General features: G+C 44.0%; 1 protein-coding gene across 1 annotated transcript in view; it reads left to right on the forward strand.

Annotated features, from left to right (window-relative positions):
- The window catches only part of FAM184B (family with sequence similarity 184 member B), a 135113-nt gene that overhangs the window by 76795 nt on the left and 33101 nt on the right, over positions 1 to 25217 (forward strand). Inside the window, exons 6-7 of the mRNA XM_034672058.1 lie at positions 9272 to 9382; positions 14418 to 14525. Of these exons, the coding sequence (XP_034527949.1) occupies positions 9272 to 9382; positions 14418 to 14525 (219 nt within the window). The remainder of the gene's footprint in view (positions 1 to 9271; positions 9383 to 14417; positions 14526 to 25217) is intronic.

Below are 25217 nucleotides of genomic sequence, written 5' to 3' on the forward strand. Positions count from 1 at the left end.
CCATCTTAACCCACTCTCTTTTCCTTAATTTTCAATTTCAATGTATCTTCTGTTTTTTTGCTGAGACTATTTTTCTTTTGTTTTAAGCATGTTTATGATTGCTTGTTGAAGCATTTGTATGACGGCTACTTTAAGATTCATCAGGAAATCCCAAAACCTGTGTCATCTCGGTATTGGGGGGTCTTTAGATTATCTAACTTGTTCAAGGTGACATTTTCCTGGTCCTCGGAATGACGACTATACTCATTGTATCTTGGCTATTTGGGGTGTTATGTTAAGGGACTCCAGATCTTCTTAAATCTGGTGTGTCAGCGGGTGGTGGGTCTACGGAAGTGTGGCTAGCAAGTGCAGCCCCAGCTATGTGCCCACACCTGAAGGCGCAANTATGTGCCCACACCCGAAGGCGCAAACTAAAGCCTGGCCGGAACCACAGGTGCTCAGCCTGGCCAGACACGACTGGGAAATTAGAGGGCAAACTGTGTGGAAAGTCACATCATCATGGCATTCTTCCCTGCAGAAAGGGATGAGGGCACATGACAACTAAAAACATGTTGTTTGCTCTATTTATTCCTAAGAATGAATGAGAACTTTGTAGTGACCAAAACTCTGGGTGGGAGTGGGGAGTCCTCAGGAAATGCCTGCTTCTGTGTGTTGAGCACATTTGAGAAATTTGGTGTATGCTGGTGGAAATCAGTAGGGATGGGCTTACCGGGTTGGTTGGCATGGATGTTACCAGGGTGGTTAGCATTGTTGTTGGACTTGCTCAGAACTTAAATCAAAGGGCAGCAGGGCTGGTGGGGTGAGGTGGCCTTTTGATGCCCTCGTGACCCTCTTGCTGATTCTGTGTGCAACTCCCCCCCACCGACCCAGCATTTGCATTTCGGGCCCCTGCAGCCTCCATTAGTAATTTTTGATTGGATGCTGGACATGAAGAATGTTAGCTTGTTGAAAGTGTGGATTTCTTAAATCGTCTTTTTACAAGTGCTAAATTTTGTTTTGGCAAGCCAAGCAGTTAAACTACTTCTGAATCAGCTGCCTCTTCTCCAGACTTATTTTTTTTTTCATTGTGGTAAAGTGTGTATTACATAAAATTTACCATTTTTCCTGACTTAGTTTTAAGCTTTGTTAGGATGGGTTTAGAGTCATGTTTACTCTAGCACCACTCCAGCCCTACTACTGCAATGTGACCCTTCCTGGGGCCAAATGCCCCATGTGTGGATTAATACTGGTGTTTCTGTGATTGCTCACGGTGGCTCTGAGGGATGGTTTAGGTTTTGTACTGGTTGGCTCTTTCAGCTGCACCATGAACATTACTATAAATGCATTTCAAATGGTAATTTTTCGTCTGGAAGAAAACTTAACATGTTTTGTTTTCCTTTGTTTTTTTAAAGATTGATTATATTTATTTATTTTAGAAAGAGAGAGAGAGTGAGTGTGCAAGTGGGGGAGGGGTAGAGGGAGAGGGAGAGAGAGAATCTTGAGAGACTCTGTGCTGAGCGTGGAGCCCAACTGGGGGCTCGATCTCAGGATCATGAGATCATGACCTGAGCTGAAAACAAAAGTCCCAGTGTTTAACCCACTGAGCCACCGAGGCACAACAACGTGTTTTCCTTCAAAGCATCAGTTGAAATCTGTGGTAATTTTCTGTAGTTGCTCATTTGGTGTTCCCATCACTGTGGCTCCTTCAGGTGTCTTTTTTTTTTTCAGTTTGTTTATTTAAGTAATCTCTCTACCCAACATGGGCCTCAGACCCCATGTGTCTTTTTAAAAAATTACCTGTAATTGTGGACAATCTAGACGAGGTAGCAGAAAGTGCGTGTGAGTCTACTTTTACCTCATGAGGTCTCTTCCATGTGACATGGGTGCAATAAAGCTTTTCCCCCGAGTCCCATGAGAGTTCGGAAGAACAGTTTCTGGACGTGCTCTGTGACTTCTGTAATTAATGGCCCATGGAATCCCATGCCAGGTATGGAATGGGATGCTGCAATTTTTAAATTTGAAAGCACTAGTCTCCTTTTCCCTCATGTTCATATCCTTGTAGTTGTGTTTTTTTTCTCTTTGCCCAGCTCGGAGCATGTTAAAGTTTCCTGTTGAAATCCTCGGGGTCACTTCGGACTGAGCTGGGTATGGGCATGCTTTCCTCCCAATCTGTGTTCTCGAGGCGACCCAGAGCTGTTCATCTTCTGACAGAAAACTANTTCTCTTTGCCCAGCTCGGAGCATGTTAAAGTTTCCTGTTGAAATCCTCGGGGTCACTTCGGACTGAGCTGGGTATGGGCATGCTTTCCTCCCAATCTGTGTTCTCGAGGCGACCCAGAGCTGTTCATCTTCTGACAGAAAACTACATTATTCTGCACCTAAAATTAAGCTTCCTGATGCCAAAAATTACTAATGAAGTCAGCTATTTCCATCTGTGGGGACATTTTTTTTTTCACTTTAGGTCCATTTGTCAAGGCAACAGCTGAAGCTGTGATTAATTACAAGGACCCTGGGAAGTTAGACTGTGTAAAATTAGGAGTAGCCCTTGCTTTCTGCTAGGAATCTTTCTCCCAGGCGTCTACACTGTCGTGACAGTGAGCACGGTTTGGCAGAGTTAGTGAGTCTCTTTACCAGGATGAATGTTTAACAAAACTTTTATTCAACAAAAGCTTCAGTGACTAAGAAGCTAATCAATGAGATAAAAGATCAGAATTTTGCTTTGTTTCTGATGGTTCTTGGGGCAAAAGGATAATTTCTATATCGTTTTTAGCAAATGAACTCCCCAAACACCAAGCCCTGCAAAAGGGATCACCAATTTACTGAAGAGACGATACCCATGCTAAGTGTCCACCTCATGTAACTGGACAGTCTAATTTCATCCCCCCTTTTTCTTAGTGACTGACCCCAGGGCCACTGGCCTGACCTGAACTTGGCCCCACAGAAAGTGTGCAGGTGTCCTCCAGGTGATCAGTAGCAATATCTCTTTAGATGCTCAAGTCAGAAACCCGGGAGTCAGACACGACTTCTTCGTGCATCACGTTCCATCAGTCATCAGACCCATTTGTCCACTTCTTTGATGGCCCTGGAATATGTCCAGTTCCCTCTGTCCTCGGTGGCAGGACGCTGGTCCAGTCACCCAGCATTTCTCGCTGGACCGTGCGATGATCTCCTTACTGGTCTCCCTGTGTCCCCTCTCCCCACCTCCTTGAATCCAGTCTCCATTCCAGGGGCATCTTCTGAAAACTCAACCTTGGTTTCAAATTCTCTAAAGGCCCCCTAACATCTTCACAGTGCAATTCAAATTCCTTCATGTGGTTTTTAAGACCCTGCATGGTGGGACTCCTGTTTGCCTCTCTTGCTTCACCTTACACCACTTCCCTGTTCAGTTCTAACCTCCAGCCTTTTAGGTCATCATTCATTTCATATCCTTTCCCTTCTTGGCCTTAACGCCAAGCTCTCCCTTGAGGGGGATCACTTCCACCCAACTCCCAAATTCACCTGTCTCATTTTGCCTAGTTTTTACTGTTCCTACCTTCGCATAGCTCTCACTACATTTCACTGTAATCACCTATTTCCTACTTGTTCTCCCCACTGGGGAACCCTGTGCACTATTCTACCAGTGGTGTGTCAGAGCCAACTTGTGCTGACTCCTGAGAAGCAGTTGTCACATATTTCCCAACGCTCTGTTCAGTGACATCATGGTAGTAACTTGAAATCAGTCACAGTAGGAGTACTTATATTATGGAAATCAACAAATGCTACAAATCAATTTGATTGATTGATTGATTGATTGGAAGCCAGTTGCTTAACATTTACCAGCACACGGTGACTGTATCCTTAGCCCCTTTAATACTTGGCATATAATTGATATTCAGTTAATATTGGTTGGTTGAATGAATAAATAACAGGTTTCCATTTAACCCCATCACACAAGCCATGACCCCACATTCCCATATATCAGCTCAAGTGCATGTCATTCCTTAGAAACAGAGCAAGCCTCCAGTTCCTGAAGACTGGACTTCCAGCTCCTTCACCCTGCTTTGGGGAGCATCGGCGGCCTGCCCACAGGACATCCCTCAGCTTTGCTGTCTCAGAGGTGGGAAGACGTTTCAGTCAGGGGCTTGTACTGGATGCCACATTTCCCTTAGGATGGCAGGGAAGAAGTGCAGCCAAGCAGTCAGCCTTCCTGAGTTCAAATCTTGATTCTCCACCTCCTGGCTGCATGACCTGGGGCAAGTCATTTAACCTCTTTAAGCTTCATTTCTTTAGTATATAAAGAACTTCAACAATAGTACCCAAGTGATTGGGTTTTCATAAGGATCAAGTGAGTATTTATGGAAAGGACTCAGTAAACGGTAGGCATTCGGCAAGTGTCAGCTATGTCCATCAGCTCGCAATGAGAGCATAAATGTCCGTGATCAATTGGCAGCACAGGAGAACTGAGCTCCAGATAACGCTCAGACACTATAACCTCAACTTCACAGAAACTGCTGGCGTGTCCCAGGGTTCTCTGTTCTTGAATCTCTCCTATTTTCCTTTATATTTTCTAGCTTTTTTCGTCCAAGCACATAGCTTAATACTTCTGTATGCCGATGACTCCCAAATGCATAACGGCAATCCAGAACTCTCCCTTGATTTCCAGACCCATGTGTCCACCTGCACACAGGACATCTAACAGCAGTCTCAAACTCAACATTTCCCCAATGAGCTCCTCCTACTGTCCGCAAACCTGCTTCTTCTGTCTTCCTCATCTGTGTTAATGGCAGTACCATTCTCCCCCTGCTCAGGTTAGAAACCTTGGTGTTGTTCTTCCAAGGATTTCTCTGGCCAAACTATGTGAACTGAACCCAACCCTGTCGACCCTCCATAGCCCCTTTCCCTGTTTTGTTATTTGTCCTCGGCACTTGTTACCATCCAACATAGCATATACTGAGTTGTGCCTATTGACTTTGCTGCCTCTTTTATGCCAGTGTGAGCTCCTAGCTAGCAGATAGATATTTGGTCTGTTCTTATCCCCAGCTCTGAGAACAGTGCTTGGCACGTGGTAGGTCTCTGTAAGTATTTGTCGAATGAATAAGCTGTTATCTACATATAAAGGCCAGCTAAGAGGAATAGGATATTTCATCCACTCCTCTAGATACTTACAAGATTTTGCCCAAGATAAGCGAGATTGGCAATGGTAGGCATCTATCAAATAGCAGTAGTACTTAATTATTTATCCATCCCTCACCCAGCCAGAACTGTGCTAGGCTTGGAAGGAACACATGAGTCACAGAGAGGGTAGAAAATGTGCTCAACATCACACAGCTAAAAGGCTGCACCATTCACATGGTCCCCAGAATATTTCCTCTCTCTGGATCTTCTGTGGTGAGGCTGTGGTGAGGAACTGTGAAAGAAGCAGTCCCGTGGGCCCCATCATTTTGACTAAAGTATGGAAGCTGTTGAGAAGACCAGAGGAAAATTTTTCTCTGAATTTAGTATTTCCCTGCATCTGAGAATGTACTTGGCTTTTTGACTTAAGGAACACTGAGGATTGGGTCAGTAACGAGCATTGTCTTTTCTCACTTGACACTATAAAACTTAAACCCAGATGTCTACCATGTCCCTCCTCCAATATATATCAGATTTGGGGTATAATTTTAAGATTTGTTTATTTTTGAAGTTCTTGTGTATTTCTTTTTTTTCTCTCAAAGATTTTATTTATGTATTTTAGAGAGAGAGAGCGCGCACGCACAATTGGGGGGAGGGGCAGAGGCAGAGGGAGAGAATCCCAAACAGACTCCGCACATCCACACGGAGCGTGGAGCCCCAAATGGGGCTCCATCTCATGACCCTGAGATCATAACCTGAGCCAAAGCTGAGTCAGCTGCCCAACCGATCAAGCCACCCAGGCATCCCATTGTTTATTGCTAATTTGTGTTTTCTTCTAATATTTTATGAGTGTTGTAGGCTTCTTTTTTTGTTAACTTGAAGTAGAATTTAATAACTGTGCAGTTATTTCCTTAAGTAATATTAAAAGCTGAGATTTAGAAGTAAACCAGTGCCAGGAATGAAGTAATGGTTTATATAAAATGCTGCTGGCTCTGGATTTATTCATTCCAGGGATTTTTTAAAATTAATTAATCAATCATTAAAAAATTTTTTTCAATTCCAGTATAATTAACATACAGTGTTTTATTAGTTTCAGGTGTACAATATAGTGATTCAGCAATTCCCTACATTACTCAGTGCTCACATAAGTGTACTCTTTAATACCCATCACTTATTTCACCCATTCCCCGCCCACCTCCCCTCTGGTAACCATCTGTTTGTTCTCTATAGTTAAGAGTCTGTTTTTTTGGTTTGTCTCTTTTTTTCTCTGTATGTTTGTTCTGTTTCTTAAATTCCACATNTATTTTTTTATTTTTTATTTTTTTATTTTTTTTTTTTAAAGATTTTATTTATTTATTCATTTGACAGAGATAGAGACAGCCAGCGAGAGAGGGAACNTGTGCAGTTATTTCCTTAAGTAATATTAAAAGCTGAGATTTAGAAGTAAACCAGTGCCAGGAATGAAGTAATGGTTTATATAAAATGCTGCTGGCTCTGGATTTATTCATTCCAGGGATTTTTTAAAATTAATTAATCAATCATTAAAAAATTTTTTTCAATTCCAGTATAATTAACATACAGTGTTTTATTAGTTTCAGGTGTACAATATAGTGATTCAGCANTCCAGGGATTTTTTTAAATTAATTAATCAATCATTAAAAAAATTTTTTTTCAATTCCAGTATAATTAACATACAGTGTTTTATTAGTTTCAGGTGTACAATATAGTGATTCAGCAATTCCCTACATTACTCAGCGCTCACATAAGTGTACTTTTTAATACCCATCACTTATTTCACCCATTCCCCGCCCANCCTACATTACTCAGTGCTCACATAAGTGTACTCTTTAATACCCATCACTTATTTCACCCATTCCCCGCCCACCTCCCCTCTGGTAACCATCTGTTTGTTCTCTATAGTTAAGAGTCTGTTTTTTTGGTTTGTCTCTTTTTTTCTCTGTATGTTTGTTCTGTTTCTTAAATTCCACATATAAGTGAAATCATATGGTATTTGTCTTTCTATCTCTGACTTATTTCACTTGACATTATATTCTCTAGATCCAACCATATTGCTGCAAATGACAATATTTCATTCTTTTTTATGGTTGAGTAATATTCCAGTGTGTGTGTGTCCATATATACACCACATCTTCTTTATCCATTTATTGGTCAATGGACACATGGGCTGCTTCCCTTAATTTGGCTATTTTAAATAATGTTGCAATAAACATAGGGGTGCAAGTATCTCTTTAAATTGGTGTTTTTGTATTCTTTGGGTAAATACATAATAGTTGAATTACTAGATCATATGTAATTCTACTTTTAATTTTTTAAGGATCTCCATACTGTTTTCCACCGTGGCTGCACCAGTTTGCATTCTCACCAACAATGCAAAGGGTTCATTTTTCTCCACATCCTCGCCAACACTTGTAGTTTCTTGTGTTTTTAATTTTAGCCCTTTTAACAGGTGTGAGGTGACATCTCATTGGGTTTTGATTTGCATTTCCCTGATGATAAGCGATGTTGAGCATCTTTTCATGTGTCTGTTGGTCATCTGGATGTCTTCTTTGGAGAAATGTCTGTTCAAGTCATCTTCTCATTTTTTTTTGAAGATTTTACTTATTTATTTGACAGAGAGAGACAGCCAGCGAGAGAGGGAACACAAGCAGGGGGAGTNCGATGTTGAGCATCTTTTCATGTGTCTGTTGGTCATCTGGATGTCTTCTTTGGAGAAATGTCTGTTCAAGTCTTCTCATTTTTTTTTGAAGAATTTATTTATTTATTTGACAGAGAGAGACAGCCAGAGAGAGGGGGAACACAAGCAGGGGGAGTGGGAGAGGAAGAAGCAGGCTCCTAGTGCAGAAGCCTGATGTGGGGCTCGATCCCAGAACACCGGGATCACGCCCTGAGCCAAAGGCAGACACTTAACGACTGCGCCACCCAGGCGGCCCTCTTCTCATTTTAAAATGGATTATTTGTTTTTTGGATGTTGTACTTTTTTTTAAGATTTTATTTTTAAGTAATCTGTATACTCAATGTGGGGCCTGAACCTACAACCCTAAGATTAAGAGTTGCTCTGCCGACTGAACCAGCCAGGCACCCCAAGTTCTATATTCTTTATATATTTTGAATACTAATCCTTTATCGGATATGTCATTTGCAAGTATCTTCTCCCATTCAGTAGGTTATCTTTTAGTTTTGTTGATTTTTTTCCTTTGCTGTGTAGAAGCTTTTGATTTTGATGTATTCCCAGTAGTTTATTTTTGCTTTTGTTTCCCTTGCTTCAGGAGACATATCTAGAAAAACATTGCTATGGTTGATGTCAGAGAAATTACTGCCTGTGTTCTTTTCTAGGATATTTATGGTTTCAGGTGTCACATTTAGTTCTTTAATCCATTTTGAGTTTATTTTTGTGTATGGCGTAAGAAAGTGGTCCAGTCTCATCTTTTGCATGTAGCTGTCCTGTTTTCCCGACACCATTTGCTAAAGAGACTGTATTTTTCCCATCTCATGTTCTTGCCTCCATCAAGGAGGCAAATAAACATTTCTTATTTCTGGGCTTTCTATTCTGTTCCATTGACCTATGTGTCTATTTTTGTGGCAGTACCATACTGTTTTGAGTACTACAGCTTTTTAGTAAATCTCAAAATGTGAGATTGTGATACTTCCAGTTTTATTCTTCCTTATCAAGATTACTTTGCCTATTTTGGGGTCTTTCATGGTTCTATACAAATTTTAGGATTATTTGTTCTAGTTCTGTGAAAAATGCTATTGGTATTTTGATAGGGGTTGCATTAAATGTGTAGATTGCTTTGGGTAGTATGGACATTTTAACGATATTTGTTCTCCCAATCCATGAGCATGGACTATCTTTCCATTTGTTTGTGTTTCCTTCAGTTTCTTTCCTCAATGTTTTATAGTTTTCAGAGCACAGGTCTTTCATCTCCTTGGTAAAGTTTATTCCTAGATGTTTTATTCTTTTTGGTGCAATTGTAAATGGGATTGTTTTCTTAATATCTCTTACTGCTTCTTCATTATTAGTGTATAGAAATGCAGTGGATTTCTATAGATTAATTTTGTATCCTGCGACTTTTATTGTAAGTTTCTTCGAACCCCTTTGGGATAAGGCAAGGCATGAATCTGTACATGTCCTGTCCATGCATTCATGCCTTTTGTGAATAACTCTCCTAATCATTATTTAGGAAATAGAAGCACAGTTGGAGGAAGGGAAGAAGGAGTCAGAAAATGAAATCAAGCAGCTGGAAGAAGAGAAAGCAGCCTTAAATGTGAAGCTCCAGAATTCTCTGCTTGAGGTAAATCCCGAATTAATGCAGCGCGTGGGAGTGATGGGTCTGGGTGGGAGTCTTGGTTAACTAAGATGCCAGGAGTCACAGAAAACGGGCCTGACTTCCATATGCTCAGCATCCTTGGAAGAAAAGAAAGGACTTTGCCTGGCAAGAAATCCATCTTGCAGGACATAAATTTAGGTGCAAGTAACAGAGAGCCTGATTTATGGAGGCTTTACAAAGAGGCTCTTAATGTCTCACATAAAAGGAGGCAGTAGGCTGCTGGGGTCGATTCTGTGGCTAAATGACATCAGGCCTGGTGTATCTGAGATTCCCACAGTCTCTCCTCCTCCTGGGCTGTGTCCTCACTTTCCTGGGTATTAGGCGCTTTTGCCTTCATGGGCTCCTTCCTCTATTGAAAAAAATATATCAAAAACTACATTTTATGACTACATTGGTATAAAGATTCATAGAGCCTAGCTGTATTTTTACCTTCTGGCTTTAAAAGAAATTCAAACATTGTCATGGCCCCTGAAAGTATCGTGGGCCCTAGGCCCTGTGCTTGCTGCATCTAAGGGAGGAGTCAGCTCAGATTCCCTCAGGCTTGGAAAATGACTGTCAGCACTGTGTTGTTAGGTCCAAATTTACACCGCGAAACAGCAGGGGGTGGGGAGCGGGGGCGGGGTTGGTGGTGGTGAGGACCAGGCCTGCCCATTTCATCAGAAAACCACAAGCCTTCAGAGAGGGCTCCCGCTGACTCCTCCTCCCATCGGTAGTATCTGTGTCACCATGAGGCTAGCCTGGGGAGGCACGGAGGAGGCAGGCAAGGGAGAAGGGAGTAGAGAATGCCTGAAGACCAGCTGAGCTTCACAGTTTGCTCTGTGGGTCCACCTGTCCTGACCACCCAGAGACCAAGGTCAAACACCTGTTGACCATCTTATGGGGAACTTGTGGGAGGGACTGGAAACAGGCTTCATTCTCGAGCCTAATTAGAACCCCCAAAATGTAAAGGGGTTTCCTTGCTTCCCCTGCCGTCTCTCACACCTTCCAAATGAGCCCTGAGTCCACCTCCCCTCAGGAGTCCATGAAATTCATTCCTCAGCCCTGGCTGAGCACTGCAACCTCCTGGCGGAGTTTTAAAGAATCTAGAAGCAGTGTGCAAAACAGTATTGATTGTTTAGAAATACATAGTGGAGTTCAGTCTGGAGACACGCCTGAGAATGACAGAAGGAAATCTGAGCCAGGGGTTATTTCTAGAAGGGAGAGAGGGCGATGGATCAGGGAAAAGGTCAGGAGCTGAGGCTGTATTTGTGATATGTTATCTCTTGGCCGAGTGATGGTTGTACACGTTATGGTTTTCTCCAACCTTTTTCTCTATGTCACAAGTTATCATTTTTCTACAAGGTGAGCATGCCATGCCTTGCACTTGCTGTATCAGGGGCTCTGGAAGAGCAGTCCTGGTGGAAAGTCTCTGTTCCAGAAGCTTCTATTCCACCTCAGCCCAAGGTGGCAGCACAGTGAGGATGCCCGTTGCTTTCTCCTTCCTCTCTCCCTCCCTGTTGAGTTGTACTGCCAGGTTTCACATTGGACCTGGAGTAGTTGTTCTGCAGAGCTTAGGGATGCTTCACATATGTGTGTGGGACCAGCCCAGTCATGCTTCTGACATGGGAGCCTGGGGGCCCCCTGCCGACTATTTCTCTAAATGCCCCTGAGAACCCCTCTCTAAAAACGACAAGGGTGAATTTTGCCGAGTGCTTACTTTAGTTAAGGTACTATCTAAGCAGTTTACATATAGTAACTTTTAATCCTCCCTACCACCGTACAAGGTGGGTACAATGGTGATCCCTGGTTTACAGATGAGTAAACTGAGGCACGGAAAAGGTAAATCACTTCCTCAAAGTCACACAGGTAGTGACGAGTGGGTCTGGGATTTAAACCCAGGTAATGTGGCTCTGAAGACCCCACTCTTAACCACTATGCTAATACTCGGTCTAGCATGGTATGTCGCATCTTTGATGACCGAGGATCATTCAGGACCGGAGTATCTGCAGACGGCTGGCCTGACCCAGAGGCTGATCTGGATCTGACAAAGCACCCCAGGCCTGCTCTTCACCCTCCATTTCTTCCACACCATCTGTTCACCTGCTTACCAAAGCTAGAAATGGAAGAGTCAGCCCTGACCTCCTCCATCCTGACCTGGAGTCCCTGCCCTGCCCCATCAGCACAACCAATCAGTTGTCAAGTCCTGTGGGTTCTAACACGCAAAGGCTCTCAGTCCCTTCCTCTCCCCTTATCAGACCCCCAGGATGGCTTGCCTAGACTCTCTTTTTCTTTACCTCTTATAGATGTTACATAAACAAAACTGCATAGGGCTCCATTTGAATAGTTCGTAAGCCTTAGCAAGATGCAGTATAAAGAGTTTCATAATCTTCATCTTCTGGGATGTTGCCTAGAGACTGGCAAGAGCCTTGGCCTATATCTCCCTGCCTCCACATTCTCCCTGGGCCAGCGAATTCCAGACTAGCCTTCTAAAACCCAAATCTGCTCAAGGTCCCCCTCCTCCTTCCCCCAAATCTTTAATTTCCGTGTGTTTCATAATTGGGGCTTAGCCCAACCTGCCACCACTACTCCTCAGGACTCTCTTTCCTCTCAGCCACTCCTGCATGCCGGGTCCCCAACGGAACTTTCCTCCAGTCCTCACACACATCCTACCTTCCCTCTGCCATTGCACCTGCTATTCCTGCTGCCTGGAATGTCCTTTCTCACCCTCACCACTGACGGACTCCTATTCATCCTTCAGCGCCCCTAAAGGTGCCCTGGACTCCCCTGGGCAGAGTTTTTTTGCTGTAAATTCTCTTCAGTAGTATGTGTCTTGTAGTAGTTGTTATGAGGATTAAAAAAGTTTATACTGCAAAATGCTTAGGTCTGTGCCTGGCACAGAGCAAACACATCATTAATGATATTATTATTATTTTGTCTTCTGAATGTTGCTGTGATTATAACCATCTTCCTGCTGCCTCCTCCATAAGATGACAGCCTCTGAAAGGCACGGGCTGTATTTTCTTCTCTTACCATCTTGCTCTCTCTCTGTCCCTCTTCCTTATCTCCTCATACCTGGCATGGAGCCTGAGGAGTGTTCGGTTTCCTACAAAGATTTGTTAGCAACTTCTGCATTTTCTTTATGGTTATTTGCCTTGTTCTTCTCAAAGTCTAGAGCAGAGAAGCCAGTCTGTTTAATGGATACTCTACAATTAGTTGGCTAATCATCGTCGTCATAATTAGGGCTATACACTTTAATAGACCTTCTAGCCACTCTTTCTTTGGTATAACTCTTAAATATTGTTCCTTTTCTTTATCGACTAACTTTAAAAAAAAAAAGAAATAGGGTGCAATTGCTGGATCATAGGGTAGCTCTATTTTTAACTTTTTAAGGGACCTCCACACTGTTTTCTAAAGTGGCTGTACCAACTTGCATTCCCACCATCAGTGTAGGAGGGATCCCCTTTCTCCACATCCTCTCCAACATTTGTTGTTTCTTGCCTTGTCCATTTTTGCCATTCCAACTGGCATAAGGTGGTATCTTAGTGTGGTTTTGATTTGAATTTCCCTGATGGCTAATGATTTTGAACATTTTTTCATGTGTCTGTTAGCCATTTGTATGTCTTCATTGGAAAAGTGTCTGTTCATATCTTCTGCCCATTTTTTGATTTGTTTATTTGTTTCTCGTGTATTGAGTTTGAGAAGTTCTTTGTAGATCTTGGATACCAGTCCTTTATCTGTAGTGTCCTTTGCAAATATATTCTCCCATTCCGTGGGCTGTCTCTTAGTTTTTTTGACTGTTTCCTTGGCTGTGCAGAAGCTTTTTATCTTGATGAAGTCCCATAAGTTCATTCTTTCTTTTGTTTCTCTTGCCTTTGGAGATGTGTCATGAAAAAAGTTGCTGTGGCCAATGTCAAAGAAGTTACAGCCTATGTTCTCCTCTNCCTTTTTATCTTGATGAAGTCCCATAAGTTCATTCTTTCTTTTGTTTCTCTCGCCTTTGGAGATGTGTCATGAAAAAAGTTGCTGTGGCCAATGTCAAAGAAGTTACAGCCTATGTTCTCCTCTATGATTTTGTTGGATTCCTGTCTCACATCGAGGTCTTTCATCTGTTGCATTACTGGGTATTTACCCCAAAGATACAGACGTAGTGAAGAGAAGGGCCATATGCACCCCAATGTTCATAGCATCATTGTCCACAATAGCTAAATCGTGGAAGGAGCTGAGATGCCCTTCAACAGATGACTGGATTAAGAAGCTGTGGTCCATATATACAATGGAATATTACTCAGCCATCAGAAAGAACGATTACACAACATTTGTAGCAACATGGACGGGACTGGAAGAGATTATGCTAAGTGAAATAAGTCAAGTAGAGAAGGACAATTATCATATGGTTTCACTCATTTATGGAACATAAGAAATAGCAGGGAGATCGGTAGGAGAAGGAAGGGAAGAATAAAGGGGGGGTAAACAGAGGGGGGAGTGAACCACGAGAGACTATGGACTCTGGGTAACAAACTGAGGGCTTCAGAGGGGAGGGGGGTGGGGGTTGGGTTAGGCTGGTGATGGGAATTAAGGAGGGCAAATATTGCACGGAGAACTGGGTGTTAAACGCAAATAATGAATCATGGAACATTGCATCAAAAACTGGGGATGTACTGTATGGTGACTAACATAACATAACAAAAAATTATTATTAAAAAAAAAAGAAATAGGGTGATCTTGCAGGAATGGTATGAAAGCCAAGGAAAACCACCCCACAGCCCCCTTACAAGTGTATTTATGTACATAATTTAAAGGGAAGTATAGAGTACTACACACCTGCCAGGCTCATCTTTTCCAGGAAGATGAAGCAACCAGGCAATTAGAAATGGCCTTTCCAGAAACACGTTTAGAAGCCGTTTAATGGGGCACTGTCCCCAGAACCAATTGACCCGGGGGAATGGTTTCCCAGATTAATGACCCCGTCGGGAGATGGGACTCCATTTCGTTACCAAGTGTTTCTTTTCTTCTATTTTAGGTTTTAAGACTGGAAGAATTTATCCAGCAGACTAAGGTACCTACCGGAAGAGGCAAAGAAAGTCCCCAGGAATTGGACGGCCAGCACCGCAGCATTTTAGAGACCCAGGTAACCTCGGGTTTTTTCTGCTTTAATTAAAGATATTTCCCTTCTCGCAGCACCTCATCGTCCCTGGTGACACATGCTGGCGTTAATAGGCTCTTTTATCTCCCCCCTCAGAGCTGCCAAAATATCTGAAAAAAAATCACCACAAAATCCATTTGCAAAAACCATGAAGAAAATAGAGTTCTGAGTAATTATCCGCGTGGTTTGAAAAAGAACAAGGCTTGTCAGATGAAATCTTCTCTCGTCTCCGAGAGCAGCTTGCCTGGCAGATGAAAGGGTGCTGGCCTAGAGTTGGCCTTCGGTTCTGCCCAGCAGGAAGCATAGTAATAATGCCCCCTGGCCACCTCCCTCCGCAGCCGAGAGATCAGTCACTCTCCTGCTAGCCCTTCCGCGGGGGGCTGCCCTTTTAGGGACCCTGCTCCAGGGCAGAAGCTGGTTCCTGCATGTCCTCTGTCAGCTCACGATCAGCCCTTTTATTTTCCCAGGGCCGCCATAATGAATCACCACACACTTGGTGGCTTAAACCACAGAAACGTGTGGCCTCACAGTTTTGGAGGCTAGACATCCCAATCAGGGTGTGAGCAGGGTTGGTTCCTTCTGGTGGCTGTGAGGGAGACTCTCTTGTGGGCCTGTCTACCAGCTTCTGAAGGCTGCTGGCAATCCGTGGCATTCTGTGGCTTGGGGGTGCATCACTTTGAGCTCTGGCTCTGTCCTCCCGGGGCCCTCTTCCTTGTGCGTCTGTGCCTCTGGGTCTTCACATGGTGTTCTTGTAAGGACACCAGGATCCTTGGTTAGGGTCCACCATCATCCAGTATGACCTCATCTTAACTAATTACATCCACAAATCTTCTATACAAATCAGGTCACATGAACAGGTACTGGGGGCTAGGACGTCGGTATCTCTTCCCAGGGCCACAATTTAATGCAGAACATGAGCACGCATTTAATATTTGCTGCATGATATCAAACACATAAATAATTCCCGTGAAGTTGGCGTTTGAGTGTCCTGGCTTCAGTGACCCTCTTGGTTCAGCTTCCCTATTAATCTTCACAGTTGGAACCAGCAAAAGCCCACCATTGTAAGATTTTACTTTGCTCCTGTCCCAGGTTTTCAATACACTTCATACTCCAGGTGGGAAAACGCAAGTGAGTCTGAATCTCATTGCTTCATCCACCCGTCTCTTTTTTTTTTTTTAAAGGTTTTATTTATTTATTTGACAGAGATAGAGACAGCCAGCGAGAGAGGGAACACAAGCAGGGGGAGTGGGAGAGGAAGAAGCAGGCTCATAGCAGAAGAGCCTGAATGTGGGGCTCGATCCCATAACGCCGGGATCACGCCCTGAACCGAAGGCAGATGCTTAACCGCTGTGCCACCCAGGCGCCCCTCACCCGTCTCTTATTCACTGTGTCCATGTGCCCGAGTATCTACAGGAACTGCAGTTTCTCTCCCTCAAGCCCAGACTTCCAGAGCTTGAGCCCTGGTCCTGCCAGCCACCCCCATAGCCCGCCCCCCCCCACCACTGGGATGGCCCCTACTTAACCACATATTCACCAGGGTAAAAATGAGCTAAAAATCTGGTGGATATCGATGTGAATGACAATGAACATTTGTATGGGACCCAGTCAGCTCTAGAGCAAGGTCCCAACTTCTTTGGAGTCTTCCAACAACCCTGAAATGCACTCATTTTACAGAGGAGGAAACTGAGGTACAGAGAGGTTGGGTGACTTGCCCACGGTCACTGGCATGTAAGCAGCCAGGACAGGACAGAACCGCTGGGTCTGTGGCTCTGAGCCCCCACTCTCCTTGTGAGAGTATTAGCACATGCCCAGGATGCCTCCCAGATAAAACAGACCTCAGCTCTGTCTCGGGTGGAGGACGGCAGCCAGGATGCCCTTGTTTCTCCCTCTGACACACAGACTGGGGGAGAATCCTTGAGCAGCCCTCTTTGCACCCACATAAGCCTGCAGGAGAAGGCTAACAGAGCAGACGCACCTTCCTCGATGGGACTGGTCCTTCCTGATCTGGGACCACGCATCCTTTCACCATGAAACTTGGCTCTCCTCCCACGCTCCTTGGTCTAGAACATTGTCCCTCAGGAGCCTGGTTTCTAGAGAGCGGTACACACCCATCCTAGGGTGTGCGTGAATTGCACATAGAACCTCAGGGAACATTAGTTCCATTTGATTCAACTCTACATGTACGTTATTTGTGCATTCCGCAGTCATTTGTGGAATACCTACGTTGGGCCAGCTCTGAGCTAGACGCTAGAGGAGAGAAGCATTCGTAAACCAACAGCTTGAAAACTATGTGGACATTTAGTAATAGGATTAAACATCTGGGGCTGTGTTTTCTATCAGGCAACTATTATGTGCTTTGCAGGTATGGTTTGTTCTCTTCAATTGTTTTCTTTTCAAATAACTAATCCATATGTGTGACGCAGAATTTAGAGGGTATATAAAGGCATACGGTGAAAAGCATCCCCGATCCCTAGTTCCCTGTGTGGTTTCATTTTATTTTATCTCTTCTTGTGTATCTGCTCAGAGCTATAGACCGTGCATATGCAGGCATAATTATGAATATATTTTTTTCTCCAAATGGTAGCATACTGGCCTGTGCTCTAATCTACTTTTTCTATCTTAAATTTTCATAGCTTGGAGATTGCAACACATCAGAACACTTACTTACACCTCATTTGTTTTCAAGAACAACTGCCCAGTGTCCCCTTGTAACGAAAAACTGTAATATGTGTAAACTTTCTCTTATGAGAGATACTTGGGTTGGTTTTCTCCATTACAGGTACTGCTTCGGTGGGTAGCTCTGTAGAGGGAGATAGTGTAGACTGTGGTCAGGCCAGCTCCCCCTGCACCAGATGCCTGAGCTCTCACTGGCCGGACAATCTTGGACAAATGATTTAGTCTCTTTGCTTGAGCTTCCTCATCTGTAAAATTGGGGCAATGATACCATCTACCTCAGGGGCTTTTGTGAGGCCTAAACGTGAAGCCTAATATACGTACAGTGTCGGAAAGTATCCAGCACGGACAAATGCTCGGTGGGTGCTAACTTGTGATCGTAGAATTTTCTGGGTCCAGTGGCATGTGTGTCTCTAACTTTGATAGTTACTCCACATTGCCTTCCTCCGATGATGTCCCAGCGCACACTCCCAACGCCCGCACGTGTGAGTGTCTGTCTGCCACAACCTGGCCAACGCAATGCATTATAAAACTTGCGGAATGTGACCCATCAGAGAAAATTTGGAATTTAGTTCAAATATTTTTGGCAAGCTGACTATACACAAGCCAAGCAAGTCAAAGCTTGGCCCAGGCCCTAGAGATACAAAGTTCTAGAGAATTTCTCAGGCTGGTGGAGAGGCTGTGTGAGCGGCCCCCTGCAGCGCGGTCAGAGCGGGCACTCCACAGGGACAGGCCTACAAGGGGCCATAAAATTTAAGTTTGTTCAAGACTTGGGAGTTTTGGTTTAGGCCATTGGTTCTTCTGCCAAAGCACTGCAGTGAGTCAAGAGAGATATAAATAATAACGTCAAGTGAGAGCCGAGCTGTTTTCACTCCACTCCCAGAACATACAGACAGAGGGTTGCCAAGCCTGGGTGTGGCTCTGTCCCTGGCACAGCTGGGACTTTGCCAAACCTTTTGTCTTGATCTCTCATGTCAAGTCTCTTTGATTCTCTTAGATACATAGTTTTATTCTTTAGTCTTCAGAAAGCCATGTCAGTCTTGGTAATTCTGAAGGAAAACTTTTTTTCTGGAAGACTCCTCTGGTGCCTGGGTCACAGTGAGCTGAGGCAGAAAAGGAGTGAAGTTTCCACAGATTCTCATGCCTGTACCCTTCCAGAAGAAAAAGGAGAATCTTTGGTGATCATAATTATTCAAGTCTTTTTGCCTCACCAATTATTTATGCGTGGTGTCTATGCAGGGCATGGGGGCTGGATGCTGGGGTCAGTAAGGCCCAGTCTTGGCCCTTGGAGAGTTCCATTTCTAGGAGGGGGAAATAAGTATTAACTTAAATAATAACCTAGTACCATAAATACTGTAATAATGGCAGGAAGATTCTTTGCAGCCAAAATGAGAGAGGCAGGTTTCTGCCCAGGGGAGTCCAGGAAGGTTCCACAGAGGAGTGACTTCTGCTGCCATCTGTCTGGACACTGAAAGTTGAAGATGACTTCCCAGGAAGGGACCGGGCAGGGGGAAGGAGCACAGGGAAAAGTCTCAAGGGGAAATACCCAAGGCCTGTAGGAAGGGGGACGAGGGGCACGCTGAAGCTCTCCCAGGCCTGGGAATTGTCCCCGGCTCACAGGCGGCCCTGAGCGGTTCACTGGGCAGCTGTCACCATATGGCCTACCCAGTGGATCATAGGAATCCCAGGGTGTCAGCTGTCCTGGGGGTGGGAAGACAAACAACCACTAAGCCCTCGAACAACTGCAGGGAACCCTCTGTGTGGTGTGAGTAGAGGGGTCTGGTTCTCTCTGACCTGGAGCAAGGCAGGCTGCCCTGAAGATTTACTCTGTGGAGAGATTCTTGGCTGAGAATTGGGCTGAGATTTGCTGAACCTGGGAAGACAGCATAGGGCGGGCAACAGCTCCGGTCTGAGGGTTAGGACATGGATTCCACCCCAGATTTCCCCCAGACCTGTTTGGGGGACCTTAGGCAAGTCCAAAAACCTGAGATCGGTTTCCTCATTACTGTGAGTAGCAGACACAGACCAGGCCCTGACTGTGTGCCAAGAACTAATAGTAGGAAGATCGGTAGGAGAAGAAAGGGAAGAAGAAAGTGCGGGGAATCAGAAGGGGGAATGAAGCATGAGAGACTATGGACTCTGGGAAACAAACTGAGGGCTTCAGAGGGGAGGGGATTGGGGGAAAGGGATAGGCTGGTGATGGGTATTAAGGAGGACACATATTGCATGGTGCACTGGGTGTTATACGCAAGTAATGAATCATGGAACTTTACATCAAAAACTAGGGATGTGCTGTATGGTGACTAACATAATATAATTTTAAAAATATTTTAAAAAAAAGAAAAAAAAAGAACATAGTACTTTATGCAGCCCCATGACAACCCTGATAGACAAGTGTCATTATCATCCTCACTTTACAGGTAGGGAAACTGAGGCCCCCACTCCAAACCATGACCCCATACTGCTTCTCTTTAGTAAAATGACGGCGATAATCCCTACTTGGCTCTACACCCAGAGACTTGTGGTAATGAATGAAGATCTCATATGAAGGCACTTTTCAAAACTGTGCAAGAGTCTATAAATGTAAGGTGACTTTATAGTATCTATTACAATCCCCTGTAATCATTTCAGCAAAGCCCCATTGCATTAGGTGTTCTATTTTAAGACATACATGATGCTACCTTTGAAAGATTGTCAACTGAACTTGAGCATGACTTGAATATTCCCTTCCAGGAGATTTCCTGGGTGTAGGTGTTCCTTTAAAATAGAAACAATCCAGAAGAGGTTAACTGCCTGGGAGATGAAAGATGAAGACCTAACATGATCGCAGGTTTAAAATAACCAGCCAACTCTTTGCTTGGGAGGAGCTGGGAGGAGGCTTTGGTGGTGGACGGTTGGAGGAGGAAGCAGAACTATTTATTTTTCAGTGCACACTTTATGCCCAGGCCACTTTGGCCCTGGACAGAGAGTGCTGGCCGAAACCAGAGCAAAATGCCTGAGGGGGAAACCAAGAGTGTAAATTAGGGGCGGATAACTCTGAATACCCCAGGAGTGGCTCAGGGTCATTCCTGGGAGGAGCTCACTGAGATCCCAAGCAGATAACCAGGAAAGGGAAGCTGGTCAGTGTGTTCCATTTGAAGGTCAGGGGAGAGCGCGCCATTGACATGAGTATCAGTGAGCTTGAAAGCACTCGTTCAGCCAACTGTTGATCTCCATGGTCATGTCCATTAGTGAAATATCCCGATGGCACCCTAGGGCCTCTTGAATGATGTACTTTGACCTCAAATGCCAGGTACACACAGGTAGGGGGAGAGAGGAGGGAAATATTTTTGACACTTATATGTTGGTCCCCCCGCTGAACCATAAGTGTGCTGAAATCAAGAACTATGTGTTCTTTATCTCTACCCTTCCAGCACCTGACATACCTGTATGTGGCAGATGTTTAGCACCGTCTTGTGCACAACTGAACCATGACACGACAACTGAATGAATGGAACTCATTAAGGGTACCGTTTGGGTCCTAGTAGTCAAAGGTTAGAGTAGGAACACCTTCAAAGATCAGTCTTGGCTGGAGGATGATTTAGAAGAACACTGGGCTCTTCTCCAATTACTTGTGGAGGGAGAGGAGGATTCACCCTCTTTTTAGAAAGAATGCCCCTGTCTCTGGTCCTGGGAGATGGAAAAAAAGTAAATAGACAGAAAGGATTGCTGAGTTCACCTCCCTGTTGATTAGGAAAACAACCTTTATCTCTCAGGTTGATCTTAAATGTCTGTTTCACAGATATTTCTCACAGCACATTTGTACAACATGGCTTGAACTCACACCCAGTTAAGTACTGATGCTGGCAGCTGGCGATCTTGCCAACATGGCGGTAGCTAGTACCATTGGGGTCACATGGAATCACGGGGCAGGCAGCGGGACAATCCAGGGGTCCAGTCCTCATGCCACCCTCCAGTGGCCATGTGACCTGAGGCAAGTCACTGGACTACTCTTTGATCTCACATCATCATCTGTAACACAAGGATGGCAGTGTCTTTCCTGCCCACCTTACAGAGTCCTAGGCATCCATCAGTCCATATATGGAAATAGAAAAATGGATGCAGCTGGGAACCGGTGTAGTCATCCTGGTGCATCATCAGCTTTTTAAAGCATCTTCCATCCTCTCCTGTTTCTGTACTCCTGCCCAGGATGCCGTTAAATATATGAGTTGTTGATAAGGTGGCCCAGAAATTACATCCTGCGCATTTCCCTTCATGGTCCTCACGGTGGCTCAGAGTACATTGGAAATTCTTTTTCATCTCTGTAATAACTTTCGTAAGCTATTTGTCCATTATTCATATTGCTTTAAGTTTCTTCTCCTCTTTTCCTTGATCAGGCTTCGTGTGTCTTTTCAAAAAGCCAGCTTTCCGATGCGTTGCTTGGATCTCTTCTTTTCTATGTCATTAATTTTGTCTTTTGTATCTATTTCTTCTGCTTACTTGGGGTTTATTCTGTTATACTTTTTCTAACTTCTGAAATGTTTTCTAATAAATACAGTGAAGGCTGTAAGTTTCCTTCTAAGTGTATGTCTTTAGCTTTATCCCAGAGTTGACTTTTTTGAAACTACTTTCTTGTTGATTTCCTAATTTTATTGCATTGTCATCAGCTCACATGGTGTGCAGAATGTCAATACTTGGAACTGTGGTGAGATGCTTGTAGATTTCTGTGGTATCATTTTTTTTTTAGATTTTTATTTTTTTTTTTTATTTGAGAGAGAGAGCATGTGAGCACAAGCAGGGAGTGGGGAGGAGCAGAGGGAGAGGGACAAGCAGACTCCCTGCTGAGTGGAGAGCCTGATGCGGGGCTCAATCCCAGGACTCCGAGATCATGACCTGAGCCGAAAGCAAATGCTTAAGTGACTGAGCCACCCAGTGGGATCATTTTTAAATGTTCCCTATGTGATAGAAAAAAAACTATATTCTCAGTTTGTCATTTAAGTATATAATTGAACCTTGGACAATGTTAGTGTTAGGGGTACCAACTCCCTGCATAATTAAAAATCCACATGTAACTTTTGACTCTCCAAAAACTTCACTACTAACGACCCATACTCTGACCAAGAAGCTTTACCAATAACATAAACAGTCAATTAACGCATATTTTAAAGTAAGCTAGAGAAAAGAAAACGTTATTAAGAAAATCATGAGGAAGAGAAAATACATTTATAATACTGTACTGTATTTACTGAGAAAAAAATCCACAGATAAATGGACCCTCACAGTTCAAATTTAGGCTGTGCAGGGGTCGACAGTATGTTTGAATTCTAGCTATGTGATATATTCATTGTGTGATCTTGGGTAACTTGCCTGTCCTCTCCTGCCTCAGTTTTGTCATCTTTAAAATGGGACGATACTGCCCATCTCATAGAATTGAGGGTCTGGCGACACTTAGCACCATATAAATGTTAGCACTGATGAGTATTTCTTTTTTTAGTTATTAGGTTTAGCTTATTAATCTTGTTGTTCAAATCTTCTGCGTCCCAACTCATTTTGTTTACTTAATATATCAGTTCTGAGAGGTGGTTATTAAATTCTCCCGTTATAGTTGTGAATTTGCCCATTTCTCGTTACAGTTCAGAACACTTTGCCTAGTTTTCAGACTTTATTGTTGATGCCTACAGATTCATTATTAGAGAGTTTCAGTGAATGATTCCTTTTATCAGGATAGAGAACATGGTGAACTTAGCCAGTTCATGTTTATCATGATTACTGATACCCTCAGGGTTGCTTTGCCAATATATTTTGCGCTTTCTATTTAACAGTACTTCTTTATAACCTCTGATTTTCCTTTAGAAACCTGGATGGATTAATGTTAATAATTATGTATGTATTTATGCTGTAGTATTACGCTATTCTGAGTCATTGCTGTTGTTCCTCATTCTCTGTGCAATTTTCCCTGGATTATCCGGAACACGTATTCATACCAGGTGTCTCACAAAGCTGTGGTGCTTAGACTGCGATATTTGCTTCTGGCCTTTTTAGGAATCGGGAGTTATCCAAGATACTTGGAATGCCCCAAATACCTGAAAGTGGGAGGCAAAGGTGGGCTTTTTAGCTTACGGTCCACGCAGAGATTGCAAGCTGGTCGATGACATCGTTTTTGAAAGTGCACAGCAATGAACTGAACTCACTGGGCCCTGCAATGAATAACATGTCAGCCGGCTGGATTTTAGCACCCAGCTACACACACTAAAGAAAAAGGATTCGGGCAAAGGAAATGACCATGCAGCATGTTCTCAGTTACTGGCTGGAGGATTTATAACATTTTAAAAACTATATCTGGGACTATTTTTACCTTCCAGGAAGGGAGAAAGAGAATACTCCTATAACTAATACAAGGCAGAAAACACTTTCATCTGTTTTATTGATTTCTGGGTCTCTGGAACAGCACCTGGTATATAGTATATGCCCAAAAATATTTGTGAGCAAATTACAGTAGCAAAACAAAAAAATAAAAAACAATTGTTATGGGACCTTCAAGAGCAGAGAGTATAATTGCAGCAGAAGAGCTTGCGAAGGCTTCCTGGAGGAAGTGGCAGTTGGGTAGGGCTTTGAAGGACAAGAAGGTTCTCGAGATTAAAGGGTGCATGATATAGCACTGGATCAGAGAAACAGACTACCAGAAATGATAGAGAATACGGGATTCATTTTTGGAAAACATGGCATCATTGTGGGAGCCAGGTAAACACTCTATATTCAACTACTGCATCCACGTCCAGTGTCAGGCTTAAAGTGGGCCTACAGCTAGGCGGGCAGTCAGAAGGAAAGAAGGATGGATGCAGAATGGGGAAGACCAAGGACCAATGTAGCCCATGAGGCTGAATGGTATTGGTTTCTGAAGTCGATGAGCCTCCAGCTGGGAGGATTTTGGTGACCTATAGGAGAATCCAGCATCCTTCATCATAGAGCTAAACATCCCCTGGGCCCGGGAAATGGAGAAGCCTATGGAGGGTCCAGCGGGAGATGGGGGAGCCCAGAGCCCCAGGCAGCCCAGGCCAACCAGGTGAGCCAGCAGATGGGTGACGATGTGCATGGGCTGCCACAGCACGTGCTGTCCTGCAGCAAGCATCCAGGCATGAAAGGAAAAGGCACACCCATCTTCCAGATCTTACACAAAGTGACATGGTCCAGAACTACCCAGGGCAGGAAAGCCTGGAAAAGGCAGTTCTAGCTTAACTCGTTGACCCAGGGCACATTGCACTAGAAGGAAAGACAAGGGCTCTGGTAGGAGGGGTGTGGGAGGCAGAGGGAACCCTTACTCTCCGATTGGCCATCTCTTCCAGATGCCCTTCCATGGGCCCTCCTGGGCAGTGACTTTCTGAGTGTGGTCTCCACCCTGAGTCTCTGGAAACAAGGGCTCCAGCATCACATGGTACCTGCCATGTTTAGAGGCAACACAAATGATTCAAACAGAACTTGCAACTTAAGAATCATCAAGGCACAAAGGGCTCCCGAGCAGAGCTGGGAAACACCCAAACTCTGGGCCATGGGATGTAGTGGGAACGTGGGGCGAGTGTGGGAGCAAAGGGCCCTTCTGCTCTCCGAGAGACTTGTTTGGGTTTGTTCATGTGTTGTTTCCCGAGTGTTCTCCATGTACCACACCCTGCTTCTAGGAGCCAGGGAAACAGCGGGGAACAGAGCAGAATCTCTGCCCCATTCAGCTTACCTTCCAGTGAGGGAAACAGAGTAAAAAAATAGACAAGTAATTGACATTAGGCCATGATCTGTATTTTGAGGAAGACATAGAGCAAGGTGGGAGAAAGTGAGAGGGGGTGGTATTTTAGGGAGGGTGATCAGAGAATAGTAATTCTGGGCAATAGTAATTTGAGTATTCACCGTGGAGCTAATAGTATTTCAAAGACTTTATATTTATTGGTTTGTTTAATCCATGACAACATAACTTTCCCAAAGTTACATCCTTGATAAGAAGAACTGGAATTTAAACTTAGGTGTCTGGTACCAGAG

This window comes from Ailuropoda melanoleuca, chromosome 11, assembly GCF_002007445.2.
Source record: "Ailuropoda melanoleuca isolate Jingjing chromosome 11, ASM200744v2, whole genome shotgun sequence".
NCBI lineage: Eukaryota > Metazoa > Chordata > Mammalia > Carnivora > Ursidae > Ailuropoda > Ailuropoda melanoleuca.